The sequence below is a fragment of the Topomyia yanbarensis genome, chromosome 1, assembly GCF_030247195.1.
Source record: "Topomyia yanbarensis strain Yona2022 chromosome 1, ASM3024719v1, whole genome shotgun sequence".
Classification (NCBI taxonomy): Eukaryota; Metazoa; Arthropoda; class Insecta; order Diptera; family Culicidae; genus Topomyia; species Topomyia yanbarensis.
Window position 1 is genome coordinate 165,108,574 of NC_080670.1, and position 22,755 is coordinate 165,131,328.

At 43.4% G+C, this 22,755-nt stretch overlaps 1 protein-coding gene across 7 annotated transcripts in view; it reads right to left on the bottom strand.

The window, feature by feature from the left end:
- LOC131680260 (fasciclin-1) overlaps positions 1-22,755 on the bottom strand; it is a 613,985-nt gene that overhangs the window by 83,047 nt on the left and 508,183 nt on the right. For all 7 annotated transcript variants that reach the window (XM_058960979.1, XM_058960984.1, XM_058961015.1 and 4 more), the window contains one exon: positions 15,216-15,376. In XM_058960979.1, the coding sequence (XP_058816962.1) occupies positions 15,216-15,376 (161 nt within the window). The remainder of the gene's footprint in view (positions 1-15,215; positions 15,377-22,755) is intronic.

Below are 22,755 nucleotides of genomic sequence, written 5' to 3' on the forward strand. Positions count from 1 at the left end.
ATCTGGCGCTGTTGAATGCGTTATTCACATCGATCGTAATCAGTAGCGATTACCCCTTCGCCTTTGCTTCAATGCTGTCTCCGCGATCGCGATGACTGTGCGAATGGCCCAGATGTGTTTTCGGAATCCGTCCTGCCTTTGCAATAGTCCATTCTCACTTTTAGCGTAGTTCTCCAGCTTGTTGAGGATAACCCTTTCCAGAAGTTTACCAAGAATATCCAGCAGACATATAGGTCTGGACGATGCTGGATCTCCTGGTGGCTTCCTTGGTTTTGGCAGCAACACCAACTTCTGGATCTTCCATCTATCCGGGATGTAGGCTTCGCCCAGGCATTTCTGTACAACTATCCTGAACATGTTCGAACACGCCAGAATCATCAGTGCCACATTGGGGATACCGTCCGAACCGGGCTCTCTTCGCATTCAGCCCTTTTGCCACAACAAGGAGCTCGTCGTTGGAGACTCGATCACCAGCATTTCCACCGTCTGCATCATCGTACGGTGTCGGCGGCCTTGAGGTTGGGTGTGCTTCGGGAAGAGACCCACCACGGTAATCTTCAGTTTGTCAGTGCACGTTTCAGCTGGCGTCGTTGAACATATGATTTTGGCCATCATGACATGATAAGTCTGATCTTGGCCATTACGACATGGTGCCTCGCGGGTTAGAGTTGACTGTTCTGTATAGCTCTTCATAGCAGGTAGACTTACTAAGCCCTATCTTGCGTTTAAAAACGCCCCTAGTCGCCCGGAATGTCACCTTACATTCTATTCTGACGGCCTCAGATCTTGTCCCCTGAACACGTCTTCTGGCTTTTAGGAAGGCTGGTGAGCCTTTCGTTCCAACAATACGCTGGACGCCAGCAGTTCCTCGGTTCAATTTTCCTCGGCATTGTTACGTCACACGCCCTCGCTAATGTTCCAGACAGCTTACCGGCATTCGGAATTTTGAGCGAGGTTGCAAATAGGTTCTTGTCGAAGTCTTTCATTTTCCACTTCCGCTCGTCAGTCCTCACATTTCGCATTATATTGTAGTTCCGCCGACCAATGGTGCAGTGGATCGCCTGGTGATCGCTGGTTGTGTATTACTCACTAGCTCGCCAATTCATGGTATCCATCAGTGATGAACTGCAAAATCTTACGTCGATGATGGATTCCCGGTCGTCTTGACGGAATGTGCTAGCGGAGTCCTTGTTGCACAGCCTAACATCTAGCTTCGCCAGGGATTCCGCTAGGCTGTAACCTCTTGCGTTGGCAAGCCTGCCAGCCCACTCCACGGCTCAAGCTCTAAAACCTCATCCTATAACAATTGGCGTTCGTTCGACCAATTAGTTGGTTAGCGCGTCCAGCATCCAATTGTCCTGCTCTGATGTCCACATTGGGGGAGCATAACAGCTTTATACGAATATACCGTTGATCTTTGCGATCACAAAGTCTTCGTGTGTGCTATCTACCACCGTTTGGACAGGGGCGCCCATCACTTGAATTGCGGTCATCCCTGCACTATCCACCACCCAGTTACCGTTACCGGGAGACACAATATCGGTTCTGCAATAATTGCAACGTCGCACTTCGTTTCTGTTGTTGACTGCCACAGCAGTTGCAGCTCAATGCCGCAATGATTGAGATTAAGCTGAGTTATCTCCATCATCATTGGCCTGCCTCCGCCTTTTCGTAATTTGAGCATAAGAAGGCTCCCGTCATGTGGCACTTCCCGCCCTCATTTGTGCAGAGCAAGCACTTCGGTTCTTTTGTGCAGCCTTTAGCAATGTGTCCCTTCTCCCCACGTATTCTGCACAGATCAGATCTCTCCGGTCCTCTACAGTTTCTTACCTGATGATCGAAACCTAGGCACCTGAAACACTTCTCCATTTGTTTAGCGGCTCATGGAATCAATCGTAACGAGCACATCGATCATCCAACTTTGATCTTACCGGTCGACATAGGCTGGTTGGCTACGGCTAGCGATTTGGGTATCACTGCTGTCAGTGTGCCACTATGCGTCTTCCTCAACCTGATTGACAACTGCTCTTTGTCCATGTTACATTGCTTTATTAGCGCGCTCCTCATTTCGTCTTCCAATGTGACCTCGTCCATATTACTGCACCTCCTGATCTGAAGCTCTCACGTTCGCTACTCCTCCCACCGCTTCTGCCACGAGTTTCCGATAGGTCGAGCTCTTGATCAATAGATCCGTCTTCCGCTAGAACAGCATATCACCTTTCCGTGTGCGCCTGTTTTTTAATACGTTCTCTCCTAGCTCCTTCACCTTGGGATACTTTATCACTCATTTGAGGATCACAGGGCACGTTACGCCGTCGTTTGCTTTGACGACTAGAGCGTCTCCTCTATACTTCTGCTGGCGCGGCCAAAGGTCCTCTTCTTCTTTTTATTCATTCCATCCTTTTCTTTCTGTTTTTTCGTGCTCATTTCAGCGGACCTTCTTGGGTTTCTTTGGTTCATTCTCCTCTCCTGGTGTTTCCCATGTTCTTTTCACAGAATGGGAATACCGGTCACTCTTCGGCTTCTGCTTTCGCTACCTCTGTGATCTTCAGCGTCTTTTCAGCGTTTTCATCTCTCTTCAATAACGCTATCTGTTCGCATTCGGCTGCTGCTTCGGCAGATTTAATACACCCAAAACGGTGAGCTCAGATTTTCTGTTTTTGGGCTCACAATCTCATTCCCAAAAGCAATCCTTTTTGAACATTGAGCTGTTCGCGCACAATTCGGGATGAGCGCAACGCTCACGCAAAAAAAACGATGACACACACTCACACACAAGGAAACTTTGTTAGTATTTAGTTTCGTATCTTTCTTCTACACCTTACATTCTCCCCACCCAACCACCACAAGCAATGTCATCACCATTGCTGCTGCATTACATTTTGTTTTGTTTCATTCTTTTCTTCGCTGCTATAAATAGCTCGTGACCTGAAACTTCTAGTAAAAAAATCTTGTATCAGATTCAAGATTAGAACCGACAAACTTCTAATCGGTAAAAACACCTCTTTATTGCCCGTACCATGACGACACACTGGTGAAGTAGTATAATGGCGTATATAAAGCTTCACACTTATGATGAGTGAGATAATATCGTTTGCATCCCGCCGCCGCGTCGGTATTTCAGCATCGTCATTGACGCATTTTGCTTTGTACCATTTCCCCGCAGTTATTACTATTTTGTTTGTATGTATGTGTTGGGAAATAAGCCTTACTAGAAAAAAGATTAACGGGTAGCATCAAGACTGGAACCGACAAACATCCACTCGCTAAAACGCCTGCTTTACACCTTATGCCACAACGACACATAATGAGCAGTCGTTCGAATGGGCTATATAAACTTCGCATCATTGCAGCAGTGATCACAAACGGGACAGTATGGAGACGATGGTATGTGTTATTCAAGTTATCCCTGCACTACATGAGCTAACAGTGTGTAGCTATGGGGTACGATATTGTATTGCACAAGTATGAGGTTGGTTGAACACTAATGCATCGTTTGGGAGCTTTTCGCTCACAGTTTGAGAGCGAAAAAAACAGAATCAATTCCGCTCTCAACGATTCGTTTTGGGTGTACTGATCACTGGATCCCTGATCCTTCCGAGCACGTTGCCCTTGCTTTTTACGAATTTGTAGAGCTCTTCGGTTTCTTGCCTCGGCTCTGTCACTGTAGGCAACCCAGACTGCTTGTCTTCTTGGGTAATGCTTGATTTTGTCGTGCACGCTTCCCAAGTAACAATTGAAGTTTTATAGCACGCTACAAGAGCGATCTAAGTTTTATCAGTGGCTATAAATCTATCATAAAACCATAATTGTTACTAGGGTTGAGACCCTAGCTTTTCTCGGTGTCCTATTGGTTTATCGCCGCTCTTGCTCGGTATGACCTCCCTGGGCTGCTCTTGCTGCAACTACTGTTGCGACTGTATTTGCTGTTGCAATTGGTCGTTTTGCTGCGTCGGCGACCTCGCTAGCCCACCTTCGGCGAACGGGTCCATCACACTTTTTATTTTTGTTGTTATTGTCTTCTTCCAGGCTCTTTGGGTCCCATCTCCAAGCCGGCATCCTCGCCCGTAGTAAGTAGTCGCCTCTATATTATCCCATGGTTACTGTTGCAAGCAGTGGGGTCGCATGCGAGGGTTGACGTAGTCTTTCTTGGGGTGCCGCGTTCAGTACCGGATCGGTGCTAGTCAGAAACGGTCAACTGAGCCTACTTCCACCGGGTAAGCTGCCGGGTTTCAAACGTACTTGGAAACCTACCTAAGTTTTAACGGGACAGGGGTACCCCGTAAAAAAGTTTTTTGCTTGATCGTCACTGTCAAAAACTGGAGCTGATCTAGATCAGTTACCACTTCTCTAGACAAAAACCCTAATTGTAAAAGTAATTCTACCTAATGTATTTCACCAAAGACACCAAACATCCAAGATACATTTAAACAGATTTAAAGATTTTTTTCGCCAAACGTTTCATCTTACTCCACTGTGCGTAGTATACACTACTGACACTTTATATAACAGACTAGCGGAGAGAAAAACAGTAAAACTAACAACCATGAATGTAAACTGGCATCTCGGAAGCTCCCATAAGCTTTGCATGGGCTTCCTCTTGCACTTCCCCTCTCAAAACCTTCATGCTCGTTTGGCTGCACTTTTTGACAGTCCGTTTGGCTACTATTTTTGACACTTCGCTAGTCTGTGTATAAAGTGTCTGTAGTATACACCGCATTTTCCAGAATGGTAAAATATGTTGAGTAAATCAATCGAACCGTTGGAAGTAAAAACAACTTGGCTGTCAACTTACCCACTGGAAAACCGAAAAACTTCTCATTATCTAACCTCAACAATGAAGCGACGAAGCGTTATCAACTGACAGACCATCAGAGACAGCATGTGCGTGTACTGAAAGGCCCGTTTCTCCAACTACAGCATCGTCAATCTACACAGCGTGGAACAGATCTGCTTCGAATATAAAAGTGACGTATCATATGCGAAATCGGAACGCATCTATGAAAGCTGTCCAATACAGGATAGATGGTTCATCGTGACGAATGCATGCGGCCAACGATCCATGAATAATCCTGCTTCCTGACAAATGATAGTGTTCAAAACTCGCTTTCTTGTTCCTAAACATTTCGTTTTTGTTGAACCCACTTTTTCGCATATGTGATTTTAACTGATAATAATAGAAGGTAGATTCATTGTTTCAAATTTGTGAACAGTTGGAATTTTAATAAAGAATCTCGCTTGTTTCAGAATTTTGTTTATACAGGCAAACGAGAACAAAGTATGATAAAAGCCAGGTCTCAGCACTGTGTAAACTAAAATCCAGTTTCCCGTGGACTAACCACATTTTACGCTTACTGTACTACCTCCACAACCGCAACGTTCAATAGCATAGTGTTCCATTGTGTGAAAAACTCCTAACGGGGACCAACTCTTCTATTTTGGAGAAAAAACTGCACAAAACCGATTCAAAGGCCAGTCAATGTTTAATCCTGAAACTGAAAATTTATTCATAAGTTACTAAAATATAATGCAGTTTTCGGGCTTTCGCCATGGATTCTGGTAAGTCAACTCAGGTCCGCCCCCTGCCAACAATCTCGCCAAAACTCAACAAACCATAGCAGCGTTATTGGCCAATTCAGCTCACCGTGCTCCTTCCGTTGCGCCACCCCAGTCGGGGTGCCTTTTTCAACTTCCGAGATCAGCTGCGATGCGGGAAACGTACAATGTGGAATCGAATGATTCGATAACCGGTACCCAGCACCAGCCGGGTTCGCACCCGGTTCCCACCGGGCCAGACAATCATCGATGACCCACCAACCACACTGCACTGGGACAGGTACAGGTAGCAGCAACTGTAGGGAAATATTCACTACCACAGCAATCGATTTAACAGAGGAAAAAAGTTTCAGTTTGAGTAAAGGAGCGCTAGCACGGGGTGGTCCCGAACCATTCGAGCTGCGATTGCATCAGCCGCGCGCTGCGATGGTTAGACTATAAAGACCTGGACCCCTTTTGACTGGAGGTTGAAAGTAGTAACACAGACTAACAAACATAACACTATGAAGGAATTCCCTCGAAAAATATCGATCCTGCAATTTTCCCAAAACACAAGTTCCACCTTTTATTCACGGTCCCAAACCCTCATTTGGTAATGGGTTACCCTTCAGATTTGGGAACAATTTTTTACTAGTGGTCTATCCCCCATATGCTTGTTCATATGTCAGTGGCGCCATAATTGCAAATGTGGCCACAGTCCCAACTACAAATATATTTAAAATGACCATTAAAGCGGGCGAAGGATTGTTTTCGAGTGTTATGTCTGTTGGTCTGTGGTAGTAGCTTTTCAAAGCAACGATTTTATTGGCCTTTGTGTAGTTGACAGATTTTTTCGGTTACTCAATTAACAGTTCGGAGTCAATGTTTGTTTTTTTTAGTCTCTGACGGAATGATTAATTCCGGTTTTCGTTAAGGCATGGTCAATAGGGAAATTTGCAGTTCGTGACCTGAATTTTAAAATGGGAAGCTTTGAAGTTGAAATTGAACGCGACGGAGTAATTCACGGAAGAGAATGCAAACAAAGAAAGGTTCTTATTTACAGATAGGACCTAATGAAAAAAATTCTCAAATGTTTTCATTTTTACATTAGGGACATTTGAAAAAAAACTTTCTAACAGAACTTCCTCCTATTGATTTAGTTAAAAAACAATTCGTTTGACAATCTCCTATGTTAGTTCTATACATCAACTCTAAAGTTGATCCTTTCATAGAGAATGACAACTTCCGTCGAGTGGAATTAAAGTAGCTGGACAGTTTCGGCCTGATTGACAGGAAACTTTTGTGCCAGCTTTTAACGAGCACCTTCCTCCAATTTGAATCCGTAAAGTTCTCTTTCTGTCACTTTTCCCAAAAACGTTGTTACTTTCCACGCCATGCTGTTCGAGTGCGCCCAAGAAAAAAAATAGCTGAAGGCACTGTGTACCATCACAGGGGACACGACTAAGGTTGACAGAGTTTTAGACATTCCATCGAATCCGATGGTTACGGCAGGAGGCAAGTCCGTCAAATAAAAAAAAAAAGAACGCGTTACCGCGAACGGCCGAATAATTGGAAAACTTTCAACGATGTAGATGAAAGCTGCTGAAAGCGGCTTTCTTTCGCGGAATTGGCAGAGTGTAGCTTTAGCCCCGGCATCCGAACCGGAAGCGACGGGGACGTACCAGTCACTGTTTGTGTCACAGCTGCCACATACACACACAAACAGTATGACTAGTTGCTGCGGTTTTGAAAAGAAAAGTTGTTCTCTTCGGTCTTTCTGTGGGGGTTTTCTTTTGCCGTAGCCGGAGCAGCAATTTTATGGACTTTTGACTGTACAAATTCAATTCATTGTGTTTGAGGGTTATTTGATTGAATCTGAACAGTTTGGGAAAGTTGGCAAACTAATCATATTTTTCGAATTGTAACTTGAATTAGTTTTGAATTGGATGGCTAAATGATTGGCGTGTGTGTGATGGTTTCTTCTTGTTTTCACTCTGTAATGCTTTGGACGGTTTTTAAATTTGTGATTTCTGCTTGCTTGTACCTTGTCATTCCGTTTGTTCTATCACAAATTGAATTTTTATGATTTTTTTGCTATTCCGTTCCTTCTGGTATTCTACTTTACTCTTACATCCAGGCATAGCCAAAATGTACCGTTTGGTAAAGGCAGTAGATACAGATTAATCTCTTCCGCGCATCTTGTGAAGAAACTATCCGGATGAGCTAGCTAGGCGTTTCAGATGACTACAGTCACATATGGCACCGTTTACGCGCTGTATTTTGCAACCAAGTGCCTTCGACGGCTAGCAAGTGAGGCTGCAACCTCAGACAAAATAATAACTAAGGTCATCGAGGTCATCGAGAATGATTTTTATGTTGACGGCTTAGAAGCAGAACAAGTTCTCTCACTAGAACTCATTGACCTCACGAGTTTGGCAGGATTTGATCTGCGCAAAGAGAGGTCGAAGAGCCTCGCACTTCTTTTGTCTATTCCGCCACATCCACGAGATGATCGTGCGACGTTGGAATTCGATTCGTCCAGATTGAATCTATCCGCTCTCGACACATGCTCAGTTCTAAGATGGACAGGTGTAGTCGTAACCTTGTTGCGACGGAATTCCACGGATTTTGTGACGATATAGCATACGGTAGTGTGGAACCATAGCCCCGGGGCAGAGAATCCAGCAAATCTCATTTTGCGAGAAATGACACTCGCAAAACTACAGTATCAGCCTCGGTGGTTTGAAGGTCTTCTGTGGACATGTCGAACACATTCAACATGGGCAGTAATCTAGTCTGAGCAGGATAGTTCTCTTTTAGAAGAAAAACTCTCTGTGTTTCTTCCTGTGTAAAGTGATATATTTTAGCAAAGATCCTCGTTTTCGGATCGTAGCTTTGATTCGCAGCTTTCTCGAAAGGTGAAAGTCATCATCTCTCGTCAAATCCTCTTTTAGTTGATGACATTCTCTGTATCGGCCGCCGCTTGGTACATGCACCAGCATCAGAAACTCGCTAGCATCCAATGATTTCCCACCATCAACACCCACTGACCACCTTTCACGCCGATCCAGAACTGCTCACAGCTTCGGTCGGAGAAAAGTTTTGAACAACTCGTACTACAGATTTAGCGTATTGGATCATCTATGATCGAAGTGGGCCATGCAGTTAATAGCTGATTCAACAGGTTCGGGTCACTCCTGGAGAAGTATTTCTCAAAGTTGGAAACGCTGTTTACGTACCCTTCTATAACCGGTATCCAGTTTGTCGGAGTTCAACGGTGTAGTCTTGTGTGCGCATAGCAACTAAGGTGGATGATGTGTAGCAGATCTGTCAACGCAAGCATTTCTGGTAGCATTCAAGCGCTTCGTAGCAGTGGGTGGACAACCGTAACTAGTCATGTGTAATAATGTGACCAATTTCGTTCATCGCACCAGAGAAACACCCGATTTTTCGTGTCTGGATATAAGGTGGACCAGATTTTGTCAGCGCTAGCAAATACAAATGGAGTTAAGTGGTCAGTCCCAGCAGTGATTTCTGGAGGTCTGCTGCCTGATCCAAGCGCCGAATAGTGATAAGTTGATACTTGTTGATATTATTACAAAACCTCGACGCCAGCTCTCAGTGTCAGTACCGTCTTTAGGCAAGGGCACACTGGGCCAGGTGCCCCGGGATTTTTATGGCCCCGAATTTAGAATGAATATAAAACCTTCCGAATAATAGAAAGTTAGTAGAGATAGTTGAGACTGTTTTTCTGAATATAAACATTCCAAAAATAGTCTCAATTACACATTTAATTTTTTCTGCCAAATTTTAGCTTTTTTCGCATCTTTTGCCGAAATCTCAACAGCTGAGATTCAGCAAACAATTTTTTTTGCTGAGGTCTCAGTAAAAGTGACGTTTGAGTGCTAGGACTCGAAAAATATTTCTCCGAGCATCAGCAAACTAATCCTACTTTACTGAGATATCAGTTTCTAAATTTGCTGACTACACAGCTGTTGGGAAATTACCGAGCCGAATTGAGTGTGTAGTGTGCTGTGTGTGGGTAACAATGGATCGATAGCAGCGGGAGGAAACGAGGCACTGCATGAGCAAGATGGTTTGAACCAATTCAAACGTCTATCCAACATTTCGATTAAAGTTTCAAATCTTCATTGAAGCCTTCAAACGTAACTTCTGCACTTCTTGGGGTCTCACAAAATCGCGATCCTTTCTCAGCCAGATTTGGCTTCTTCCACTACGTCATCTTAGACTGGTATAGAAGCAATTATGTTACTTTTGTACTACACACCGCCAGATTTTGAGGATGTGTAGGCAAACGTCCGTAAATTTCCAAAAAAGCCTAAAAATGTCCTTATGAAAGTGTGATTGAATGTGTCTACATAAATCGACCCTACCTTCACACTATTTCTGAGAAAAAGAGTCAAGGCAGGTGAGTATGAGTAGGAATGTTTGAAGAATCTCGGACATTTATGATCAATATTGTGTGTACATTTTTTTATTGGTCCTTATATTTTTTCCATTAAAAATATTTTTATGAACATTATTGTATTGTGTTCCCGATCAAAGTTTGACGACGTGCACTCGATGTGTTTTCTGTTTCAATTATTCCATGTAACTTGTATTATAATGAATTGTGCCGCTCATATTAATAGGTTCGAGTAATTTCGATGTTTCAGTATGAAAGGATTCTTAACCAAGAATTACGTATCAATTAGGTCATTAAATGAGAAAAAAGAAAACCTTTTTTTACAACATACATCGATAAAGCTGATTTTCGTGATTACAACAATGTACACATTCAACGTTTCCAACTCAGGAAACGCGAAAATAAAATTTAAATTTAAAATAAAGAAATATGTTGACAGTCTTTATTTGACACTATCAGAAGTATTTGACATATCGAATTTCACGACAAATGATGACCTGTCAGAAAAAGTGAATACATGTTTTCCGGTTTTCCCGCAAGGTTATTTTTATTTGACATAAAAACCATGCAATGTATATAGTTTTTTTTTATTATTTTGGGTGATGTCTTGATAGGCCGGATGTAAACAACCGCAGTTTTCCTATGTATGGTTGTCTATGTTTACATAAGATTTATTTTAAAAAAACAAAAAAATCGTTTTTACGTATCACAACGAGATTTGATTTGCAATTATGTTATATTATGTATGTTGGACCTAAAATTTATCGAATGGAACAGAAAACTATATATAGCTTAATGACCCAATTAAGGTATTAAACATTTGTACTTTCAAGTCATGAAAATGCTATTTATGTTTACTAATACTAATTTGTTTTCCGTTGGTCTTTTCCCGCACTAAGTGCCTATAACTGACACCAGAGATGCGACACCACCATTCGGATCCTAGACTTTCCACAAAACCGTCGTCGACGTCATCGAAATACCAATTTAATTGAAACGTACATGTTAGTTTTCTACGCCTCTCCGAACCAGTCATAACAAGCGAAAGGACAAAACGTCTGTCGGAATATATAACAAAAATCTTCCTAACAAATTCCCACAAAAACAGACACTATTCAAAGGTTACAAATTCAGCTGTAATCAGCTGTAAGCAAAGCAGAAATTGATTGATAGAAAAATTGTGGCTCTTTCGAAAACTGGAAATCGTTTTTGTCCAGTTGTATTTATTTAACAGCAAAAAATTGAGAGCAACACTGAACGAAATAATATAACTATTGTAAGTCCCGTTGTCTAAGTTCTGAAATACACAACCTCCATGACATTATCAAGCTTGGATCGAAAAAAAATATGTCAAATGAATCCTGGACATTGTTGTATGTTGTATCGTGTATATTTCTAGAAATAGGCTATTTATGAGATTTCGAACTAAGCCAAGAGCACTCAGAAACAAATCTATTAAAAATATAAACTCGAGACCGTCGAAAGTATTGTTTCCGTATTTTGACAGCTATGTGTCGATTTGAAAGTGTGGTTTTTAATTATATCTTTCCAAAACAGCAAATTTTACTTATCTCTAGTTTGATAGCTACTGACATAGAATAGTATCAATGTTAAGAAATTCATTTAATATGTGAAAACTACATAAAGTATTTCAGAAATTATAAACAGCAGGGCTCTTCCCTTAAGGGGGTAAGAGTTATCGGCGTGAAAACTTTTTTTTGCGATTTTTTTAGAACTTCGGGTGAAGCGAATTGATCCAAACTTTTGTGTATTATAAAGTATCATTTCAGTAACATTCTGTCATTTTTTCATGCAAAAATATCGACAAGCGGTTTGGTGACGAAGTTTTTTGTAGAACGTCTCTGAAAAAACACGATTTTCGGTGTTAACTGTCATTCAAACACTACTTAACCGATTTATTTCAAACTTTGCATACACATTCTATGTTTAAAAAATCTAACCCCTATGTTGAGTTTTCGAGATAATTTTTGGTTAATGGGGTGCATGAAAAAATTACAGAATGTTACTGAAATGATACATTATAATGTACAAAAGTTTGAGTCAATTCGCTTCACCCAAAGTTCTAAAAAAATCGCAAAAAAGTCTTTTTTCACTATGCTATATTTCACCCTAAGGAGGAAAATTTCACGCTGAAACCCTTACCTCCCCTTTAGGTATGCACGAAGAAATTTTTTCCTAGCCTGGACATTGTTCAAATAATGAATATTGAACCCACTCTACTCCAACATTCCCCATTCTTGATAGAGCCACTTTTCTTCCTCAAACAACGTCTCACAACTATGCAGGTCAGATTGCACCATCGGAGAAGCCCATTATACTGTACGCAGCTCTCCTGAGTTCGAGCTCCAACCACTGCACGTAGTATGTTAGGCTCTTTATCACTATTGGTCTGATCAGTCAGAAATTCCAATAAGTTTTTAGGATCCACTCTACCTGAACGTCTTGCGTTTTCGACGGTCATGGGACATTGGAAAGACACAAAAAACTCAAATCGCGTATTTTTTACGTATATTTTTAATCCCACATTCTTTTTCTAAAATTGTTGACTGATTTGGCTTAAATTTGGAAGGGTTGCATGTAGTAGACATAGATGTTTATATTTTTTAAATTATAGGGGCCCCTTAGCCCAGTAATGCCCAGGGGCTCCGAGTGGCTCAGTACTAGTGATGCTTTTGAAGTGCACATATTGTTGTTGTAGGTATATAGTTGAATTTAATTTTTTTGTTAATTTTGCGTCATCTATTTTTTATGTTTTACATCTTTAATTCCTACTGTTTCTGTTCTGTTTTTTCCTGTTTTTCTATTTAATAATTTGTTTCAATATTCACCAAAAAATTGATCCGTCTGGAAATTCGATAAAACCTCACATAACACGCTCCATCGAGCTGCCGCAATCTTTAGTAGAATGCTATCCTTCCGCCCAGGTGGCGGAGCGATAGTGAAAAAATCGTCATCATCATCGCCGTCGTCGTCGTCCTCATCGACAGCATCGTTATCGTTTCGATACAAGGACAGAATAGTGGGTGCCAGAACCCTGAAAGGCCAACCGACACCTGAAGCAAGGTAGCCAAACCGATAAAGTGCCTGAGCGATCGAAGAACATCCTTCCGGTGAGTAAATAAAATTATTGCTTCCGATCTTGACTCGGTCGGGGCATTTATCGGTTTCATTTTGCCGTGTGCTTTGAAAAAGGGGGAGCGGGGAACGATAGCGACAGAGATATACCACGCAAGTTTTGCTGGTGTCTTTAGTGTTGCCTAATGGTTCGTTTAGTGGGGTTCAAAATGTGAAAAAATTGAATCCACGTGAATGATGATATCGTGTGGCGTATTATGCATCACTGTACAAAAATTGGATTGCTGTCAACTAGATGTAGGATTTTTATACCTTTGATAATACAGCTTTGATGAGTTTTTCTGCTATTTGGTTTGGGTGCATAATAAACAACCTAGCTGATGTGCCGCAAAATTGGATCCACCCTAAGCATCCATCAACCCCCTTCCCACCACAATACCAAATCAACAGGCACTTGAAGTTCGTCCTTCAAGTGTGGCGCCACTACTGCCGCTGTTGGTTCGAAATGAGGTTGGCCTGAAATTGATTTTTCCCATTTTCCCTTTGAAGACTCCACCGGGGACAAGTTTCTCGGTTTGGAAACAAGTTTAACTGGGAGACAAACCACACCGGCACCGACACGATTGCGGTAGCTGCTCTGCTGGATGGTGAACCCTGTATATATATTTATATATGTATACTATAGCTGGCCAAAGAGAATATCAAATCAGGCAAAGCTTTCCTCCATTTGATGGAAAGAACTCTATTTTCAGACTGTTTCATTGTGTTGGGAAATCGAGGCGAATATCATTCCGGAAGGAAAGCTCGGTGTGTCTTTTCGTGACAGCGATTCCCATAAACATTTGTGTTCTACCGCCAAAGTTTATGATGACGATGTGGTAGGAATTCATGCTTCGGTTGCCGTTTGCCGTGCGGTACAGACTCCATTACCGAGTGGATTTATAATGTTAGCTGGGTAAGGAATGAGGCAGTGATTGGATTGTGAGACTTTTACTGGGCGGGATAAAAAGGCAAATTCGCTCCGTTTCATCTGACGTGAGGTAAACCGCAAATTATTCAACTCAGAACATAGACTCTAAGCGTTATTCGAGAATCATCGACTAGACTATTTCAAACGGAATATCTTAACTTGTTTCTCCCGGAATCATCAATGAACGCGCTACCATTGTTAGTTCTACGACCGATAGCATTTTCCGACCATTTGCTTCACCTAGCCGACATCCAAGCATAAGAGTAGAACATTAATGTGGCAATGAAGCCACCCGTTCCTTCTGAGAAAACCCGATCGGCTCTATCTACGTTCTGACCTTCTAGCCTAATGACCGTATGGGAGTCTCGGATCCGATGATTGAGCGGCATCGTTAGCCCAATTTGACAAGGATCTCGCTGTCGGGTGGATGATGGCTTTGGTGGCATTTGCCTATCGTAACGTAATAAGCCATCAGATTGGAGAATACCGGCATCGATGTCAGTCGTCCATGTTATTAATCTGATGCCTGAATGCTGGTGAACGGTTGTTGGTCAAGGGAGGAAGGCATCGATTTTCGTCATTTGGTTCAGTTGAGCCAAGACGCTCAATCAAAGTTTTCGGTGGGTAATTAAAAGTTTTTATTCAAACTTGGGATGTTGGTGCTTCTTGTGGTAGTTTGATAGCGCGCGCTCACACACAAACAGGCGATGTGACATTGATAGCAAGTTACGGTGGGCACACTCATTCACGTCAAAGTGCAGGTTCTAAATGTACTTTTTTGGTAAGAAGCGTGCGTGTCTTGTATGATGTGCAAAAATGTTTCTATTCTTATTACTTGTCTTTTATATTGGACAAGGTTGATTACGTACGTTGTTAAAATTGGGTGCCGAAGGCAAAAGCATACACGTTCTATCGTTAGTACAAATTCTATAAGGCACAGTTTCACACATTCTACCAGGGCGTTTGCAGTTTAATTTCAACTGTTAAAAGCTTTCGCTTGCAGCGAAGTGTTCGTTAGAAGCCTAATCAATTCGTTACTATTTTAGTAACTGTTAAAGCTCTCTTATTATAAACTGAACAGCAGAGTTGAATTTCTGGTTGTGGCAAACCAAACAAAAACAAAAAAAAATTTAACTAAAATCAATTCATCCAAAATTTAATCCATGCTTAGGAACGTTGCAGGCTTACCTCTAGGAATTGTAGCACAGTGGTGTCAACCACCATCAGCGGCCGGTGGATTAGATGGACCACTCCGTTGCGGACGGGTATGTTGGCTTTGACGATTTCAGCCAATACGGCACCGGATGCATGCCGCGAATCACCGATGACCGTGTTTGACCGGACGTAAACTGTGTGAGATAATGAGAGAAAAAGATCAGTATCATTTGATATATATAGTTATGTACATTCAAATTGAGAGTTGTGAACATTTGGATTAATAAGCTTTTCAATTGGGAGTATTGGATGTGCTATGGGAATTAGCAGCAAAAACGATTTATTGCTTAAATTCCGACATTTTGGTGATTTATTTCACCCTTTTCAATGAATAGAGACTCTGTGGTTTTGTTGCTAAATGTGCGTGTATGTTGAACATCAGATAGTCACAATAAATAATATGGCAATTGCCAAAGGTGCAAATGTTCATATTTTCGAGCCTGGCTGTATTTTTAAATTTTGCATCGACTTTACACATCGATTGGTACGGTTAAAACTAACTTCTGTCCTATGATTTGTGTGGTTTGTCTTTTCTGCTAGTGCCATCCGGTACAATGAATATCCACACATTTTTGTCCATTTCGGGTCTTTTCGTGTGTTCTTTTGGACCTAAAATAACCATTCAATTATGATTATCGCGAGATATGACAATACGATACTCGGCCGTAACCAATGTAGCTAAGGTTCGACCAGTTCAACTGAGAGTAACTGTGAGCTACCTTGACCATGCAAACAACATTGCTAGCTGCGAGATTTTACGAAGGAGTCTGATGTCTACGTACCTGCAAGTGCAGTTGACATTAACGGAGTGATGACCCAAATGGGGCTGAAATGCAAAGATCTACTAAAGTATGGGGTTGGACTTTAAAATACCCCATGCTTCAGTCAGTAAACATTCTGGATTGTGAGCTATTGTTTTCAGCCAAAATCGAGGATACGAAAATAACTTCGTTGCAGATGCAGCACCTCGCATAGTGTCTGGATGTCGACTATTCCTTGTCCTGTGACAATGTGAATCACTCCAGCACCGACTGAGTAAAACTGTAGGTCAACACTGGGATAGCAAACGTGTTGATTGCTCTGATCATATTCCCCGCGTTCAGGAAAGACTTCAAGACACTGTTCACTCAACTCAATAACTAATCTCGGAGCTTAAACTTGATGTCGTTGTGGCGAATCCCGAGGAGCTGTCAGAATCCGTGATACTTGTCCGATTCACTACGAACCATGTCCCGCATCATCTCGCCTTCGTCGATCTCGCAGCCTCCAGGGCCGACCAATCGCTCTTATAGTAGCTGGACAGATCCTAACCGCCACTAATCCTTTCGACTATTTTGAAAATTACACCCAATCGTTCCATCGAGTCGGTATAGATCTTGAGATCGTCCATGTAGAAGTTAAAGGTCATCTCTTCCGATGAGCTCTCTCCATAACTTATATCCATTTGAGTGGACTACAGGAATCGCCTTGGAATGTCCCCATCAATATGTGGAGCGTTCTAGACTGCAACCCGTTTTTTCCACTTCTGAGCTGCAGTGTTGTCGTCCCCCTCCTCATCGCCAGTCGCAGGAATCTCACGACGACAGGATCAACTTTATACATGTACGATACCTTGATGAAGAGCGAGTGCGCTATGGAGTCGTGTACCTACTTGTAATCGATATAGGCCATTGTAAGGTTCCGTTGATTACACACTATACGTATGTGGACTCGCTAGATAGGTAATTGGTCTGTACTTTGATGGGTTGGACACGTTGCTGTCCTTGGCGAGGAGAATGAAATGTGATGGTGATAAGCTCCGGCAATAAGCATGGTTCTTGTAACGCCCTGTTGAAACATACAGCCGTCGTGAGATGTACAACGATTAGCTTGTTATACACAAAGTCTTGAACACCGTCTGGTCCAGGTGCCGTCGAATTCCTATGGTACCGCGTGACCTTACGTACATCATTGGTTTCACCGGAGACAGCTTACATCTCGACAGTTTCTCCGACTACCAGCCACAGTTACCCTTCGCGATGTTATACGGGGATCTCCCAAATACTGGATCAAAAGCTAGTGGCATCGTCGATAACCGGTAGAGCTTCGCTGAAATCGGGCTTCTCGTGGCTAATTTGGTCATAGAAGTGTAACGCCTTAGCCATTTTGATAAGACTGTTGCTGTACTACTGCGTAGAGTTTTTCCGTCAGCTGGTGAGCTCTCAGCATGCGTATCTCAGTAGGTACAATCATCGGAGCCACATGGCGACATGATTTCGATGATCTTTTGCTGTCTCTGTACGCGGTCAGTTGTCCAACAGCGGCACGTTTGTTCAAGATCCGACTCTACAATCTTCGCTACTATGGAGGCACTCCTCTTTCCCGGTGATGTTGAGGAGGGTTGCCTCTAGGTGTAAGTCGTTATCCTAAACATCTAACAGTTGCCACTGCAGCTTAGAATGCTTCCAGGTTCTGCACAAGTTCACAGGTCAACTTAAACGAATACTGAAGCTTCGGGATCCTGGGGAGTGACATTAGGTCCGTGTCGCGATACTGCGCAACCGCTTCGTCCATATTGAAGACCAAATCGCCTGGTAGCTGCCGATCAAGGGGTGGGTCTTCTGGAAACGATTCTATTTTTTTCTTTTTATTAACTACTAATAGTGAGTCGTTTTTTCTTTTTCAAGCTGGGTCACTGCACATTGCGAACAAGAGAGGAGAAGCTGCCAGAGTGAGGTTAAATACGAGGAACTGGTTGAGTTCCTGTACCAACGGGTGCACTTTCTCAATCCCTCCGGACGAGATATACAGCAACCCGGGGGCTGGCACCCCCTTCCACAGCATCTGTCCTGTGTTCTTAGATTGTCCGCCAGCGCCGAGAGCGGTTATGTTGGAACAGTCTGAGCTTCGAACACCCAGCAAGGATATGTAGATAGGCATCATTCCCGTTTTCCTGATTCCTTTCAAACCAGAATGTCGTCGAGTCTTGCTATTAGAGAATCATCATTACAATCCCCACTGGTCCACTGCCAGTCCAATTCGCATGTAGCTTGGTTCTGCTCCAAACGGCTGTTCTCAACGTTGTAGATGATGTCTAAGAACACAATGCTCGTGTTCTACTCAACTCGGTCTCAATGCCCAATTTCATCTCGGGGTAGTTAGTGAAGATTCTACTCAGCCATCGTACCAAGGTGGACATTTGGGATGGCGCAATCGGTTTCTCAGCGCAAAGGGCGAAAACTGCCATTATCGCTTCCATTGAGTCGATAACTCAGCCATTCTCCACGAAACTAGAGTTTCTCTTCCTGAATTAGCCATCCGCAGAGGTGCCGACTATGCCGGTCGATACGTCGGCGTGGAAATTTCCGCACGTTGGATTAGCAGAAGCACAGTTCCATGGAATGACTTCGTCATCGAAAGTGAGACCTTCTGGGAACTTCATACCGGTAGGAAGATCTCCCTTGGCACCGATCTTTCGCTGGTAGTTGAAACATCATTCGGATGAGCGGTGTCTGGTTCCATGTTCAATGAATCCTGTATTCCCTGGTTCAGCAATCTCGCCGTTACCAACAAAGATTTGGATGACACATTGTACAAGTTTTGGGACGTCAAAGCGATTTCCACTGGTCCCGTACACTCTCCCGATGAAAATCATTGTGATGAGCTCTTCACCAGTAGAATCAAGCGTTACTCCACTGGAACATACTTTGTATATCTTCCCCGCATCGAAGGTCCTGAAATCTTCCTCGGGGTGTCCAGGGGCATCGCAAAATACCATTACCATAACCTGGAGTGTCGTTTGCAACAAGATTCTGCAACCAATGACTCGTATCACCGCTTAATGAACGAGTACCTAAAGCTCGGTCACATAAGAAGTGACGACTCACTGTTATTTCTCACATCGCCTCGTTTTCAAGAAGTCGAGAACCACGGCTAAAATGAGAGTCCTGTAAGATGGTGTGAGGATGTTCTCAGAACGACATGCTCAGCATTCAGCAAGATCTACACTCCATCGTGATGAGATTTGAACGCATCACATCACATTGGTTGCGAACATCGAGAAGATGTACCGGTAATTGTACCTCCATCCTGATGAGTAGCTGTTTCTGCGAATTCGATGGAATATATATCTTCATCTGCCGCAGAGTACGCGTTTGTTGTTCCGTACATTATCTACCCAACGCTACTGATGAACTGCTGACAGTAATGTATGGAACAGCAGGCACTGCGTGTTTAGCAACACGGAGTCTGCGGCAGATTTCATAGGATATCAGGTTGTCGTATCCAGTCGCGGGTGGACCAGTTATGGAAGACTTCTACGTCGACGACTTTTTTTCTGATGTGCCGGACGTAGAATTCGTCGTCAAGCTGCACCGTGAAGGATTGGAAATGCTAAATTTTGTTGGATTACCGCTCAAGAAATGGGCATCGTGTCCGGCCTCATTAGAGTATGGAGGTCGAACATACTTTGATTCAAGGTTTAGAGGCCGCTAGTTGCACATATGCTTATGAAAAGGAAGGTGACGTCTCACATCGCCCAAATCTTCGATCCGCTTGGACTCATGGGTCCAATAATTACCACAGTCAAACTATTTATGTAGCGACTCTGCGCACTGAAGCAGAATGACGAAACATGTGAATGGACAACGCCGCTTGCTTTACCACTGCACGAGGAATCTTCCATAAGACACTCTACCTGTTATGTGAAGTTCGCAAACCCCACTTCATTTCGATACACGATGCTGTCATCATCCAGCTAAATTTTTTCTGCAGTGCATCTGAGCGCGCTTGTGGAACGTTACTAGGAACGGTTGTCAACCAGCGCCGAGAGCGGTTATGGCGGTCTAAGTTTCGGCCACTTAGCGAAGATATGTGTTTTTTTATCGAGGGGGAATCTTCAAAAGAGACCACTACCGACTTGGCCGTGGTACTGTCGGATTCTTGCTGCTGCTCTTTCTCCAGCAAGCCTACCGACTAAACCCTAACCTCCTGTATCTCCGTATTCTTTTCCTCCCGGGACCACCGTTGAGTATTACTTCGGGAGGGGAGCGGAGATATGTGTGTCAAAGGTTATGTATACGATAGGCATCATTCCACGTAGCACAATTCCTCTCCATCCAGGGTGTCATCGAGTCTTGCCATTAGGGGACATCATCGTGACAATCTCCGTCAGTTCAACAGCTTCTTTCGTGCTGTTCTGGTTTTGCTTCAGCGCAGGTCAGTATGAAAAACTAATGTAGCATGGTTCTCCTGGACCCGCTGTTCTCAACGTTGTAGATGATCATGCCCAGGGACGCAGTGCTCCTGCTCTACTCAACTCGGCTTCAAACTTGATCTCTGGGAAGTTAACAACGGCTTTCCTCAGCCGTCGCACCATGGTGGACATTTTGGTCGACGCAATCGGTTTCACAGCGCAAAAGGGCGAAAACCGCAATCATTGACTCCATTGAATTGAGAACTCAGCTATTCCCCAAGAATCTCGAGTTTCTCATCTTCAAGAAGCCATCCGAAGAGTTGCTTACTAATCCAACGTGTGGAAATTTCCACATGTTCGAGTAGCAGATCCACACTTCCATGTCTCAGGGAGCATTGACCTCGTTATCGAAAGTGAGACCTTATGGGAACTTCATACCGGTAGCAAGATCTCCCTCGGCACCGATCTTCCGCTTTTAGTTGACACGGCATTCGGATGAGCGGTGTCTGGTACCATGTTCAATGGATCTACCTGCATTTCCAAAAACTGAAATCTCTCTATGACCAACGGAGATTTGGAAGCTGCACTTCATACGTTTTAAGACTTAAAATCGATTTCTACTGGTGCTGCACACACTCCCGAAGTAAATCGTTGTGGAGAATTGTACACCAGTCACCAGTGCAGTCAAGCATGATTCGACTAGTAGGTACGTCGTACGTCTTCGCCACAACGAAGGAACCGGAAATCTTCCTGGAAGTCTTTAAGGTCATCGCTGAACGTATAGCCATAGTCGTTGGCAACGAGATTCAGCAACCAATTCGTATCTCCGCTGCATGGACACGTACCTACAGCTCAGTTGCATGAGAAGGCTCGACGAGTCTGTAAATGATGTGCTGACTTACTGTTATTTCCCACGTTGCCCCATTTTCAAGGAGTCGAACACTACGTCTAAGGTTAGGGTCGATTTAGACGTGTCTTTTGGTCGGACAACTGGTTAAGCAAGATCTACTCTCCATCATGATAAGATTGCAAACACATCACATTACTTTGGTCGCGGACTTCGAGAAGATGTACCGGCAAGTATACCTTCATCCTGATGAATACCCGTTTCAGCTAATTCTCTGGGGTACTGACCCAGATGAACCCATCGTTACGTACATACTACAGACAGTAACGCACGGAACTGCAAGCGATCTGTATTGACCAATGCTCAATATGAAGTAGATTGCACAAGCTGTCGTATCCAGCCGCGAGTGGACCAGTTACGGAAGATTTCTATGTCGACGACTTTCTTTCTGATGCGCCGGACGTAGACTCCGCCATCAAGCTGCGTCGTTAAGCAACGCCAGCACTAAATTCCGTTGGATTACCGCTGAAAAAATGGGCATCAAATTCTCCCGAAGTTTTTTTTTCCACAATTTTCAGGGGATCAGACCGTCTCGGCCTCATTTCGAAACGGATGTCGGACATACTTTGGTTGCACCTGCTCTAATTAAAATGAAACTGATGTCTTACATCGCCCAATTCTTCGATTCACCTGGATTGGTGGGTTCAACGATCACCAAACCCAATCTTTTAATGCAGCGACACTGGACTCTGAAGTATAATTGCGAACTTTCGCTCTGGTTTCTCGCACAGGGTGAACTCTTCGCTGAGGAGACTTCTGATCTCGCTATTGACGAATGTGCCGCTAGGTCGTTGATCCCAAAGGCACCGTACATGATCGTGGCCGGTTTTGTATCGCCGCACAGACTGATACGAAGAAACATCCGGTCGTTATTTTTGCCAATCATCCGCTTTCTGTTTTCCTTTTATCATTTACAGCTAGTCTCGGTAGCCACTCTTCGCCAGAAGTTTGGAATGTGGGCTGCTGAAATCTAGTCAAACCCGTTTTTCACTGTTGCCACCGTTGTTTCCGTAGTAAGCTCACACTAATCCAACAGAGCACAGCCGGCATCGAGAGTGTTTTCAACCAGACCGTTCTTCGTTTGCGCAGTCGATTCTTGCGGACTGTTCTACTTGAAGTCCGCTACCCGTAACCGTGGCCCATCGAAGGTGCACGTGGACATATTCGCCAGCTTTTCTACGAATGCTGTTCATTTGGAGTTAGTGAACGACCTGTCCACCGCAGCATTCCTACTAGCACCAAATGTCCGCGGAAGGACGCAAAATAGCGCCAGTCGCCATTACCTCGATGCAGCTGAGCTTTTGTACAAACAGCCGCTCGCTATTCCAACTACCACAAGCTGATTGACAACTTATGTTTTGTATGTGCTTCACAACGAGCCTCGCAACTTCAGTAGAAATATGAGAAGTACAAGCCTCTCGCTATTTTGAGTA